The 14,160-nt window shown below is 45.9% G+C and overlaps 1 protein-coding gene across 1 annotated transcript; it reads left to right on the plus strand.

Annotated features, from left to right (window-relative positions):
* The first annotated feature begins 3,454 nt into the window (after positions 1-3,454).
* Positions 3,455-13,482, plus strand: PTHLH (parathyroid hormone like hormone). The gene is made up of 3 exons (XM_059472844.1): positions 3,455-3,699; positions 9,256-9,678; positions 12,981-13,482. Exons 1-3 carry the CDS (start codon positions 3,599-3,601, stop codon positions 12,988-12,990), a joined length of 534 nt encoding a protein of 177 aa, XP_059328827.1. The 5' UTR covers positions 3,455-3,598; the 3' UTR covers positions 12,991-13,482.
* Positions 13,483-14,160: the final 678 nt, after the last annotated feature.

A 14,160-nucleotide genomic window follows, 5' to 3' on the forward strand; every position in this document is an offset into this window, starting at 1 on the left:
AGAAGCCAAGCGCGGCATCCCTCCAAAATCTCATTGTGTTTGAGGCGGGAAGACGGCAGATAGTGGAGTCAGAAAACTTAAAGTGATAAAGTTTGCCTTGTCGCGGCGGAGAGGGCTCAGCCAGCAGGGCAAACACGGGGTTTTGCCTCACCTGTGCACGGCTGGAGCCTTTCCCGGGGCACACAGAACCAGGGGCTCCCCCCGCGCATCCCGGCCGCAGAAACAGCCTGGGCGGGCAGCCCTTACCGGGCCCGCAGGTGACAGCCCCGCAAAGGTTGCGGGATTTTCCCGTCCCCGACACAGGACCAGCCGTGCCCGGGGGGCTCCGGGAGCGCAGCCGTGCTCGGCACAGGTGTGGGGGGTGGAATGCTAAAGCTCCCAAAGCCGGTGCGTGCTCCAGCCCAGCCCATCCCTTCTCGCCCCTCCGAGGCCGGGCGCACCGGGGGATGCTGCAGGTGGAGCATCCCCCGCGGCATCCTGCGGGAAGGGAAGGCTTAAACCCCAGCTCAGGGGGCTTTTCTGCCCATCCTGCCCACGGAGGAGGGCTCGGGATTGCGGTGAGGCTTGGGACCAGGATTTTGCTCACGGGAACCTGAGTTTGCTCCTTTCAAGACGCTGCTGCACCCTCGGGGATAACAGCGCTCGGGGAGCAAGGGGGGCATGGGGTGACAGTGACTCTCCCAAAATCCTTTGGCATTGCTCAGCCCCTGCCAGATTAGCACAGCCATAGTTGGGTTTTGTTAATTTTTTTTTCTCTCTTCCCTCTTCTTTTTTTTTTTTTTTTTTTTTTTTTTTCTCCCAAGCCCACTGAGGCAGAGAAGAGGCAAACTCAGCCATAGGAAGGTGGTTAGTGATGTCACAAGTTTGGTCTTTTCAGTAAAAGCAATGGAGAAGGGTCTCCCTCCCTATATATATTAGGGGAAGCTTCTGTTCTTCATAATAAAAAGAGCAGCAAGGGAGAAAAGCACCTGCTTTTAACACCCTTTATTTAGCCTTTAGCTGTTACAGGCAGAATCAAAGCTCTGTAGGCTGGATTTTTGAAAAGCATTGACTTTTATATTTTTAAATTTTTTATTCATTTAACTTCTTTTTTCCTTCTTTTTCTTTTTTTTCTTTTTTTTTTTTTTTTTTTTTTTTGTTCATTTTTCTCCTTTTTAAGCATAGAACATAGTTTTGGAAGCGATTGCTGAGAAGAGCAACCACTGTTGGCCAGAGTGATCTCTGAGAGGCACAGACAGCTGTAACTCAAGGAAAAGGTGAAGTGATAAATTGAGAAGAAACTTCAGGATTCTGAGTTTATAGAGGCTATTTACTTTTCCTGAGTCTGTAAAGGATGATGTGTGTTGGTTTTTGGTGTATTTTTTTTTTTAAGAAATAATTTCTGGGGAGAGAAAATTCTAAAAATATTTGATGGAAATTTTACTTTTAACATGAGCAATGAACCTGATGAGTTTATGGGGGTTGTTTTCTGGGGATGTCACGATTATTTTTAATTAGTCGAAAGGGCAGTGTAAATCAAAGACGCCTGTTAGCTATACATTTTAATTTATAGCCTACCAGGCGTTCAGGGAATTTATTTACAGCATAAACGATTTAATGTTTTCAGCATGATTTCTATTTCAGCCTTTATGGTGTTTCATTTGCCTGTGTGGTGTGGAATCTGGGCTTTTAAATCGCGTCAGCTAAACTTCAAATAACCTGCAGGTAGAAGACCGCTTTGCTTTGCGCCTCAACCCTCCCGGAGCGCCTGCTTTGACTCGGGGGGCAGGATGAGAAGGAGCCGGCACGCCTCAGTGTGTTTTGTTGCGGCTGGTGGTGGTGTTGGGAAAGCATTCCCTGTAAATCAGGCTGTCAGCGGCTCCGCGGGCTCCGGGAGCATCCCGGGATGCTGCGGGCACGGAGCGGCGCTCCCAGGTGTGCGGGGAGCTGGGCGAGCAGGGCATTCCCTCGGGATGGGGCTGCGGGCGAGGGCAGCGCTGCCCTGGCTCTGTCCCCGTGTCCCCCTGGAGCAGCGGGGCAGCGCCAACAGGCTGGAGAGGCGTCACCGTCGCTTTCACTGCGGTGCTGTCCCGGCATGGAAAAGTTTGGTGCCTCCAAATTTTGTGTCGGTGCCCGCCGTGTTTCGGGGATAACCGGGTTTAACCGGGATTAACCCGGGTTAGCCGGGGCTCCGGTCCCCGCACAGCCCCGCGCCCTGGCCAGGCTGAGAAGCAGGGCGAAGTGGAAGGCGGAAAAAAGGGAGAGGAGGAGAAAACTTTCCACTGGTTTACTTTTTTGGCCAGGAGCGCCTGTGTTCATAGAGCGCGAGTCCTCCCCCCAGCCCTGCCCCTGCGCTCCCCCCCCTCGCCGCACAATTAATTAGCATCATTAGGAGCCGACCCTCCAGCTAATAGGGAGCGGCGAGCAGCCACGGTAGGTACAAGGAGAGGCGGCGGCAGTCCCGGGCAGCGCTCGGGGGCTTGAGCTAAAAAGCGCTGCCAGCGATGGGAGGAATCCCCGCGGCTGGGGAGGCGCTGGCCCGGGGGTAAACACAGAAAGGGAGAGCTGGAAGGTGAGCGGGAGAGGAGTGCGGCTGCAGGAGATGCGGAGAGCGTGCTCGGAGCGCTCGGGGTCCGCTCGGTGCGTGTGCTGCCGGGTGCTTCCCTTTCCTCGCTCCTCTTTGGAGCAGCGCTGACTCCCGGTCTCCGTTTTGGCTGCGGGTGTCCCGCCCGGGCTCTCGCTCTCTCCGCACATGTTCCTAGGGCGCCATCTCTTTGCAAAAGCCTCCGTCCTGCCGCAGGTCTCCCAGAGGCTGCTCCGGAGCGTGTGAACATCGCGGGCTGCAGCCCAGTCCAACCTGCCGAGCCAAGCGTGATTCCCGGCCCCTTCCCAGCCCGACCTTCCCGGCCCCGGAGCCTCCCGGGGCTGCCGCTCCTCCCAGACCGCTCGGGCTCTCCAGACCTCTGCTTGCCTCTCTCCTGGTCACCGCTTCCCTCTCTCCTTGTCACCGCTTGTCTCTTTCCTTGTTGGGGACCAAAACTTTTCCGGCAGCTGGAGACGCGAACCTGACCTTTTTTTTTTATTTTTGCAGAGGTATTACTGAAAGGCAGATGTGGGGATGCGTTCCGCCTCAGCCTGTGTGTGTGTTTTGTGTGTCCGCGCGTGTTTACAGGGAAGCGAGCAGCTGAGCTGACTTTTGGGAATCTTTCCTTATCTGCAAAGAGGGCTTCTGCTGTAGCACAGAGCCCTAAGAGGGTGGCTTAGCGGACTAGAACTAAGCAGGGCTCAGGGAGCTCGCTGAACCCCGCTCTAACCCCGCTCAGACGAGAGCTGGATGCTTTTTGAACTCATACCGAGAGAGATCTTGCCTGCGGGCAGCGAGAGACAGAGAGAGGGAGGGAGGGAGGGAAAGAGGGAGGGAGAGGCAGACAGCAAGGAAGGGAGAGAGACAGAGCGAAGTTTGGAAGGAGTGAGCCGAGAGCTCAGAAAGTTTGTTTTTCCTTCAGAGCCTCGGAGCTGGTAGAGCCGGAGCGGGGACTCCTTGCAGACGGCGCTGGCGCATCTGTCCCTGGGGACTGACCTCTCTTTCCTTGCAGGTTTTTAAGCCCCCGAGGATACAATGTTCGCTAAACTCTTCCAGCAGTGGAGTTTCGCGGTGTTCCTGCTGAGTTATTCCGTGCCCTCCTACGGGAGATCAGTCGAGGGGATCAGCCGCAGACTGTGAGTTTCTCTTTTTCTTTTCTTCTTCGCCTCTTTCTTCTAAAGAAAGAAGACGGGGGCCGTGGGGATGGAGGGAAGGAGGGATGGAGGGAAGGAGGGATGGAGGGATGGAGGGAGGGAAGGAGGGAGCCCAGGAGGTTCCGCAGCCGGGTTACCTGCCCGGGTTACCTGCCCGGGTTACCTGCCCGGGTTACCTGTCCCAGGTGCTCACCTGAGAGCCAGGAGGAGGCATTGGGGAAGGAAAAGGGCGTTTTGCAGCTGTCTGACCTTACAGAGCTCCGGGGAAGGCGATGTGAAAGCTCAGGGGCTTCTCTTCACACACACCTGGGTGATTGTTGTGCAGCTGCCCGGGACCCTGGCAGGGAGCATCCCGGTTTATCCAAATGCTGTGTGTGTGTTACACTGAATTACAGACACTTCCTGGGCTCTGGCGTGGAGCCAATATTGATAGGGGTAGGGGAAACACGCAGAAGTGAGGGACATCGTGACACTGAGGTACTGAACAATTTCTTTGGACTTCTGCCACTTCAGGGGGAAAAAAACTCCAAAGGGAGTCCAGTATCTTACTTATAGGCAGAGGCATATTTTTTGATAAATGATAGTGTAACTTAAGACAGTCTGTTCAGGAAATGACCTTTTTGCTTCTTCCAAAATAATCAGCCTGGTTTATAGTAATGCCCGTACACAAAGTGCAGGAGAGGGCTCTGTGCTGATGCAGGAGCAGCTCTCTCACACATCCAACTCGCTGGCTTTCTCTGGACTTGCATCAGATTTTCTAAGGAAGAAACACCTCAGCCACACTGGGGAGGGCTGTATTGTTATTCAGTTCCAAAGGAGGCCAAGTTGGAGAAAGAGTGCTGGAAAATCCGATCACAACTTACAGGGAAACATGACACAGCAAACAATTTCAGATGGGTTTCCTTGTAAATGTTTTATTGCATACATAAAGAAAAGATCTCCAAATAGCATTTCCTCTGCCAGTTAAGCAGCACACATAATAATAATAATGATAGTTTAAAAAAAACCCCAAACACCCAAAAGGAAAAAAAAAATAATTACCCCACGTGAAGCGACTTCAGACACACCTAAAGTTTGGCACCAGGCAGAGAGCTATTACAAATCTCCTACAGCAAATTGTGTAGAACATGTTATTGCTGATAATGTTACAGTGTATTATTCTCAGTCCAGTAACTTTTAACTGCTTTGTACTCCTGAAAGCTGTTCTTGGGCTGTTTCTTTCTTTTGGGACCATATTGTATAGAGAAATCAAACTTCAGTTTCAAAAATAAATTAAAAAAAAGAAAATAGCTGAAGTGCAGTTAGATGCTGTTATTTTCTTGGCTAGGAAACTCTGAAATGGATCTAAGCCAAAATTGGTTGTAAAAAAAAGAAAAATATTTGCAGAGAAGTACTCTTTCTCTTTTTGAAGTTAGCGTAGTTCTAACACTTGTTTTTCAAGGTCAGGATTCCCAACTTCCCCATTCTGTCCTGACAGGGGGGAAGAAAAGTGTAAGCTAACCAGTGAAAAGGTATTTCTCAGCCCCCTCTTTGCTCTGGCATGTAAAATACACACAAGAAACCGGTCAGCTGTCAGTTAGTGGCATTCGTGTAGTTTTGTTTGTGGGCACAGCACAAACACAGACACCACACTCAAACATGTGTCCTGTTTTAATATCACCACAAACCATTCCTAGAGTTAATGGTTAATAACTCATTTAGGCTTCAAGATTTTTTTCTCTCAGTCAAAAACTTCAGCCAGTAGTGGATGAAAATACTGAAGCACATTATTATAGACATGCAAAAATAATCAAAATTACATAGGCCTAGTTCTACAGACTTTGCTGAAGCAAATATCTCATGGCAAGCAGCAGCAAATTTTCCCAAGAAAAGGTTTCCAGACATGTTATTTGTTATAGGAGTGCTTTAGCTGCTAAAGAACTTCTGAGAAACCAGTAATGTCTCAAAATGAAATTACATATTTTTATCATCATGTCCAGACATCGCAGCATCGTGTCCCTAGATCTGTTCAAAATATTTTTCTGAAGCCTGAGATAGGTTGAGCAGATTTCCCTCCCTTTGGAGTCAGTGGCAAGGGCACTCACAGTCTTGCAAAATACAGAGAGCTGACTGAATCCTCCTCAGTTATTTTGCTGAATTTAGGATCAGACCCAACATGAACAGTCAAGGATAATAACAGCTAAATAAGAGCAGCTCTCTGAGATAGAAGTGGTAGCTTGAAGAATGTTGCCTTTTAGAAACGCTAGATATCTCAAGAAAAAAAAAAAAAAAAAACAAAAAAAAAAAAACCAAAAGGAATGTGCCTGAAAAGAGCAGCTTATCTGGAAGTACGTGAAGTCAGGATAGTCACAAGTCATGGATTTCTGCTGCTCTCCCCGTGAGGAGACACTCAGCCTCATGTGTACACAGTGTACTTGGATCCAGTAATTAGTTTGGATGCTCTGGTCAAGTACAAACCATCAACATCCCTCCCTCAAAAGTGTCTGCCACATGTAAGCTTAGCATTTACTGCTCTTGGTTTGGGTACAGGATCCTTCTCCTTGGAGGAGAGGTGTGTTTTACAGAAGGATGGAAGGGACCTCTAGTGGGTCATCTTAACCCTAACAGCCTGATGGTTTTTTCCATATTGTGGCCAATATGTGAATGCAATCATTGCAGCCTCCATTGCCTTCCTGCTCTGAGTGTGTGGGTGAGATATTGTTGATATCTTCATTATGAAGCACTCCTTACATCAGTCCTCTTGGGCAAGCCTTTCTCCATGGCTTACAAACACAGGAGCTGTTTGAATAACTGAGGCAGAAAGAGGCAGGAGGTCACAGAGATATGTATCTACCACATCTTTGTTTCAAGGAGGTTTTTTTGGTCTAGAGTATACAAAGGAAGCTGGTAGGCAAAATGTAATCCTTAAGTCTGGCTGAGTAAGAGAAGTCATGTGAAATGTAACACTACATAATGTTATACAATCATCTGGAATAGCAGAATGTTATTTGGGGCCAGACTTGATGCTAAATATCATACAGACATTTAAAGAGAAGCCTTCCCTCTTTGGCACACCAGTGCCTCACACGTCAATCCCTGCATTATTTTGGAAATGCATACTCACTCAAGATGTAGATCTTGTAATGCTCTCTGACTGCCTTGTGTGTACTGGAACCAAATGTTTAGCTCTCAGCTCTGTAAAATGGAATAGGCTTTCAATCAAGAGGACTTTAATAACAGGCTTTGGAGAGTCGAGATTTTGTCACAGTGGGGAAGTTGACCAAATACACATTAGAGGATTAAGGCAGCTTTGGGTTGTCTGTGATAGAAGGAATTATCCTTGGTAGTTCACAAGAAGCAGTAGGAAAGCTTTGCTCATCACGAGACACTGGTTTACACTCCCTAAAGCAGAGAGATTTCATACACTTTCTATGAACTAGGAGGGTGAAAGCAGAACTGCATTTCCCATGGAAATTTGCTGAGAAAACAGGCTCCTGAAGCTCAGAATGTAACCTGAGTCACACTGGACAGCCTGACAGGCAGCACAGAGGCAGTCAGGGTGAACACAGGGTGCTGGGCTTGCCACTCAGACTGACCCTAATGAGAAGGGTGTTGGAGATGGCTCTTGTTCAAAAAACTTCTTCTGAGGCAGATCACAAGCTTGTGCTAATGGTCACAGCTGCACTGAAGGGAAAGACAATATAGGATCAGCTGAATGCATTATCACATTGCATTTTTGCTTAGGGACATTTAGAAGAGGGGCATAAAATATTTGTCCTAAAGGCTGAAGTCATCCAAAACTGATTTTGGGATGCTTAAACCACAGACAATATTTGATGACATGCACTCACAAGCCTCTGTGTATGCAGAGCTGATTTTGAGCAAGATTTTGACAGTCATCTTCCGGTCTCATTGTGGAATGGGGGAAATCTGCTGTTTGAATTTTGCACTGAGCAATAGAGATGTAGTATCACTTCAATCCATTACTTGAACCCAATACTCAAAAAGTATATTATATAATACTCTACAAGACAGAAATTGAAGGGGATGCTCTTAGAACAGAGCTGCTTAAAATTGCCAACTACCAATAGCTCTGCTGTTGATCAAGTCATAAACCTGACGAATTTGGCTGAGGGGACTGAGAAAGAGAACCTGCAGAATACTCCCAAATATTTTGCATTTTCAAATCTGGAAATGGAGGAGGAAAAAGAGGGATGGGATGGAAGGAATATTCACTCTCAGTGATGTGTCTTTTCCCAGTTCACCTGCATGCAGAAACCACTTCTCATCCAGCTAACTGACCAAATGATCGTAGGAATAGCAAGGCAGTGAATGGATTTTCTTTGGCCAGTGAGAATCCAGTCACATGCCATATCCTGATGCAAGAGGAGAGATTCCATGGCCAAACTCTGCATGCTGGAGTAGAGCAATTGGAAGGATGAACTGCATTATTGTATTCATGGGAACATAGCTAAAATCCCAGCTTGTGCTCTGTCTGTGGTTCGCAGCACAGCTGTGCATCTATTCCACTTCAAGAAAAAGGCATGTATTTTCTCACATTTTCCCTGGTTATTTATTATCCAGGTGTCATTTGTAGCTTCTTTCCTCAGATGTTTAATACATTCCTTGCCAGTACAACATCTCTAAAAGACAGATAGCTACTCAGCTCCCAGTTCCTTGAAAACAAGGCAGAGCTCAGTGTACCAAAAGGTCAGGATGAACTCTGGAGAAACCACTCTAAAAAAACAAGGATGCTCTTGAAGAAGATTCAGTGAAGAGGGTTAGCACAAAATTCAAACAGCACAGCATACAAGAAATTTGGCCCCAAAAATTCACACTTCAAGCAATACTAGGAGGGCATCTAAAGCCATAATTAGACACAAGTGAGCAAGCAGTAAATCCACAGCAGTGGCTGAGGCTCTTCTCTGCTGATGCTCAGGCTGCCTCCTTGGATAGCTCATTATGGACTGAAGTGCCTGTGCTTTAGGCACCCAAATTCAAATATTTTTCCCTTACACTCCTGCATTTGCACTTATTTCAATGTAGGATTAAAATGCACTTTTATGTGCTTGTTTATGTTTTTGAAGTACATGACTGAGCAGAAGAGAATCACCAGAATGGCGCTGTATAAACACCGCTTCCAGCTCCAGCACAAGTGCTGGGTTTCCCCTCTCTTGCTGCATTATCTGACCCTTTAGTTTTTCTGTCTCTGAGTAGGAGAGATAGGAACTGCCTTCCTGCTTTTACTGCCCCAAGTGTGATATATTAAGAGTCATGATGCTTTCCTAGAACAGGGCAGTGACTAATCCAGCTCCAGTGGTGTGTGATCGGTCAGCTGAGAATTATTACCCGCTTAGGTCTTTCTCTTCTCTGCTGACAGCAGCTACCCTGAGGATGAAGCAGGACTTGCTCCAGCAGTCTGGCTTCACTGGATGTCTCCAAGCCTGGTACATGGTCACTGTGGCCACCACAGCCAGAGAAGAGAGGAGCTTTGCCAAACACTGGGCAATAACCAAATCCTAAACATTTTTCCCCCTCTCCTCTCTTTTCTCCCTTTAGCAAACGGGCTGTATCAGAGCACCAGCTACTGCATGACAAGGGCAAGTCAATCCAAGACTTAAGAAGAAGAATATTCCTCCAAAATTTAATCGAAGGAGTCAATACTGCGGAGATCCGTGCAACGTCGGAGGTGTCACCGAACCCCAAACCTGCCACCAACACCAAGAACTACCCTGTCCGCTTTGGCAGTGAGGATGAGGGCAGATACCTCACTCAGGAGACAAACAAATCACAGACCTACAAGGAGCAGCCCCTGAAGGCGTCAGGGAAGAAAAAGAAAGCAAAGCCTGGAAAACGTAAGGAGCAAGAGAAGAAAAAGAGGCGAACCCGCTCAGCTTGGCTAAATCCTGGCTCGTACGGCGATGTCGTGACCGAGAGCCCACTCTTGGACATCTCTGTTACTACACACAATCAAACTTTAAGGTAATTCTGCTGTATTCTTTTGGGGAGCATGCCATGTGTTTAACTGAAGTTGTTATCCCTTGGTGGGAGAGGCTGAGGCCAAGGCCTTGCTCAAATTGGGAGTAAAAGCAGATTTTTGTGCTCATGACCTGGCAGTGGCTTTTCGAGCACAGTCTCTGCAGGTAAGTGCCTCTCCCACCTTGCACTGGGGACAGAGCATTTCTTTCCTATGAGACACAACTCACATAAACAACTTATTGCCAAAATCTGCTTCCTGAAGCTGAGTAGCAAGTGAAGGTAATCATGTAAAAAGGAAACACATCACAGTCAATTAATTTTCCCTTCCTGCTTTAACCTTAGTGCATCTCACATCATATCTTGGTCCCACACTTGGGCCTCAGCAAATTGAGAGATTTGACTTTTATTTAAGGCCTTGCATCCATAAAATGGAGAAGTTTTGTCTCCTTCCTCTCAACACCTCCCCTTTTTGGCAACTTTCCTACCCTTGCTTTACAGTTTTTCATTTCACAGTTTAACCTTAGGGGAGAACATGGAAAAATTCTCTCTCAGTAATATCTGCAAACAACGCAGATCGGCCTTTCACCATAATATTTTCCCTGCCATTAGGATTTTCTAATTCAGCTCCATCCTTTTGCCACCTTGTGAAGCAATTACATTGCTGCTTAAAAATGTTTGGCATTGCTCTTGGAGAGGGACAGGCTTCCCTCATGCATGACAGCAAAGGGCTTTTAGGGCAGTGGCCTGGAGACATCAGCCTAGATGTCCCAAGTGAATCATCCCCTTGCAGTCATCTCAGCTTGAGTGGAAATCTGCACACTTAGAGACAAAGCCAAGGATTCCACTCTTCATTCCTCCTCAAATGTTTGCATTTCATCAGCAAAACTCCATCCTTTTCTCTCCTCCTGCCCTTCACCTTGGCAGAAGAGAGACATCTGAGCAGTGCCACTTGTTTGCAGCAAATCCCTTGGAAAGAGACACCAGCTGTGGGATTTACTGAAAATCCAACCTGGGTTTAGTTTTACAGGCCACAGTTTGCCATGTGCTCCATCGCCTCAGCTCGTGCTGGCATCTACAGGAGCTGCCAACACCTGGGGCTGGGCACTCAGACCATGGGCCAGGGTATCCCTGACCATCAACCAGGGTATCCCTGACATAAACCAGGATACCCCAGACCATGGGCCAGGGTATCCCTGACATAAACCAGGGTATCCCTGACATAAACCAGGGTATCCCTGACCATGGGCCAGGGTATCCCAGACCATAAAAGAAATCTAGAATGTAGAAAAAACCATCCTAGGGAATTTCAGCAGTTCATTTGCTTGCTGTGCCTTCTTTGGTGTCCATCTAATGGGATATATAAAAGAGCTGCAGGTACAACCCTGCTGATTTTCTCAGTTCAGCCTTTCTGTTTGAAGTGTGTCTGGGTGGCTGAAGGCTCTCAGCTTTACTGTGGAGCCCAACATCCAAATGCAGCATTTCTCACAGATTCCTAAAAATGACTTGCATTTTAGATAATTAATTGGAGATTATTAAACAAGGAGAATACTTTAAAAAAGGAAAAGGGAATTCCTCCTTCACAACTACAGAGAACATGTTGATTCAGCCCTAACAAACTTCTAGTACCTGAGTTTTTGGTTATCTCAGTAGGCTGGCAAAAGATGTAAACTTTGAGCATGATTTTCACTGTATCTCTGTGCTTCTTTTCTGCTGGATTAAATCTTCATGTCAATTCTCTCTGATCAGTCTTGAAAGCAAAATTTTGGGTTTAGGTCTAAAATAAATGGACAACAATAATATAAACTCTAGATCTCTTGACTTACTACAAGGAGTATCTCATAGAAGAAGCCAAACTTGCTAAACCTAAGTCCAAATCACAGAATGCAGCTTGCAAATTATCATTAGTACAGAGCCCACTGTCAAGATGTGGCTGAGCTTAAACTTTAAAACCAAGCCTAAAATCCAGGCTAAAATGAAAATGTCACCCTCCTAGAAGTAGACTTGAGTAGTGCAGACACACACACATACAGAGCCATGCTGTATTAATTATGTGCCATTGTTACACCTCTTGGAGTATATCCTGAAATGGACCTTAATATTGTTGGAGGAGGAGCTTCATGCTAGCCTTTCCATCCCAGGCACTTTCAAAGTTATTTCTCATGGACATTCCATCTATATTTCCATTTAAATTAAATTAAGGTGCTCTTACTTAATTTCCAAGAAAACCTTTTAAATGGATAAACTCCCAAATGATAGATGTACCTTCCCTTTTAATGTGCATGCTAAGAAAACCTTTTAAACTCTCCAGGAGCTGAGTTTTGTTGTGTCTCACATCCCATGGGGATGCTACCCCCAGCTCTGGTGATCAGTCCTGCAGCAGAGGGAATCCCCACTCCATCCTGTATCTCCACATTCCACCCTCGGGTGTTTCCCAGGGAACCCCTAAAAAACACATGTGCTGCTCACAGGGACAGGAGGGGAAAAAGCACCTCAACCCTTCAGCATTTCCTGCAGCACCTCGTGCTGGAGTACAAGGAATCCACTGAAAGCTCTGCTTTGTTCTCATGGGGAGAGAGAGCTGACAGCAGCCTGCAGCATCCCCGGGAAAGCTCCCAGCTGACTGCTGGATGCAGCAGGAGCTGCAGGGGGACAGCACGGCATGGTTGCTTTCTCTCAGGACCAAGCTGTCTGGCTCCAAGAGAGAAAGGTTCAGGAATAGAGGGTTATTATTCAGGGTTATTTTCACTCAGTCAGGCACAGGAGGAGATGCTATCAAGGGTGTGCCTGCTCCGAGCCCTGTGATTTGCTCACATGCACCACAGCCTAAGGGGTGGTCTATCAGTGAGAAAAAGAGACCAAATAAGCTCCATGACGCTGTTTTAATCAGAACATGGCATCACACCCCAGCAGAATTACAAGGACTACTGTATTTTTTTTTTCAGCACTTGACATTTTTATCATAGGGTGATACAATTCTACTGCCTGTAGCATCACGAATCTTCTTGCATGAGGCTCTAAATAAATAAATAAATAAATAAAAAGCCCCTTTCCATTCCTCTGAGGGTGACAAACTGTGGGTCATCACACTCCTAGAGGGGTTGCATTGAGAAAAACATAACAGAGATCTTGAATAAATGTCTAAAACTGTGACATGGTCAAACAACCACTGGCAGATAGTTACTAGCAGGGCACATCTGTTACAGTCTGTGGCACTCTTGATATTGATTCTATGTCCACACATTTGAAGTAAAAAAGTGAAAATTAATTAATTTTCCTGTTTTTCCTGTCCCTTCTTGTCTTTGCAGGAGGCGCTGACGTTTTCAGCAAGAGATATTTGGAAGACACATTGCAGTATTCTGTAATAGTGAACATATGGGAAGTATTAAAATATTTATTACCTGTAAATATTGTAAATGCTCAGAATAAAACCTTTTCCCCCCATTGCTCTCTGAAACTGCACATTTGGTTATTGTGAATTTTCCTTTTTTTTTTGGCTAAGGCTAAGACAATTCTTATTGTCCCATTTACCATAATTTATTTTGTTGACTGGTGTATTTATTTTGTGAACGTATCTTGGTGCTGCTGACTTTCTATATTTTTTGTAACATAATGCACTTTAGATATACATATTGAGTACATTGATAACTGACATAAAATGTTCCTGTTTTGTGGTTGATTTAAATGAATGCCTACATACAATTGTCCAAACTGATTTTCCTTTGTGCATGTATAATAGCAGTATTTTAAAATTTGTAAAGAATGTCTAATAAAATATAATCTAATTAAACCCTGACTCAGAAGGAAAAATGCGTTTTTTGGGTAATTTCAAGGGCAGGAACAATTCTTTTATATTTTCTACATCTGAAAATTGTTTTAAATGTAATGTGTTTACATTGGTCTAAACTCCCACATTTTCACATTAGCTTTCACTTAAAGATCACTCAGAACGTGTTTTTGTTCCAGTGCTCTATTTCAAGTTAGTTTGGTCGCTGAACAACCTGGGGGTGGAAAAATGGTCCCAGTGCAGGGAAACAGATTCCAAAGCTGCCCAGGCCCAGAATCCCAAATTTGGCTCTCCATGGATGAGACCAGCTAAGAGAGAGACCCCCTTAAGACTTCATATCCACTGGCTGAAGGAAACACAAGAAAAAACTCATGGTCTATCCCTTTTTCTTGCTTTTATCCCTTTCAAATCACAGCAACTGCTGTGGGGACAGCCTGAGTAAAGGGAATTGTTTCACAGAGATATCTGAACTTCGCAGAGTCCAACTGAATTTCCTCTGTCCCGCTTCTTCAACACCAGCAGCACCAGAAAAAAGGCAAGCATGGAAAAATAAATTACAAATCCTGGGAATTTTGAGATAGTTCTTGTAATTGTTGCTCTGTCCTGTAGTTGCCAAACTTTTCCTTTTTTTCCTCTTCTTTCCCTTTTTTTTTAAGTGCCATCTTTTTCCATTGCCAAAGTACAGCCATCATGTAATATAA

The sequence above is a fragment of the Ammospiza nelsoni genome, chromosome 5 (assembly GCF_027579445.1).
Source record: "Ammospiza nelsoni isolate bAmmNel1 chromosome 5, bAmmNel1.pri, whole genome shotgun sequence".
NCBI classification, from domain to species: domain Eukaryota; kingdom Metazoa; phylum Chordata; class Aves; order Passeriformes; family Passerellidae; genus Ammospiza; species Ammospiza nelsoni.

Excerpts from the sequence above, each read along its gene's own strand:
- PTHLH (XM_059472844.1), top strand. The coding sequence starts at position 3,599 with ATGTTCGCTAAACTCTTCCAGCAGTGGAGTTTCGCGGTGTTCCTGCTG. Across the intron at positions 3,700-9,255 it reads GAGGGGATCAGCCGCAGACT|CAAACGGGCTGTATCAGAGC; the intron begins GTGAGTTTCTCT and ends TTCTCCCTTTAG.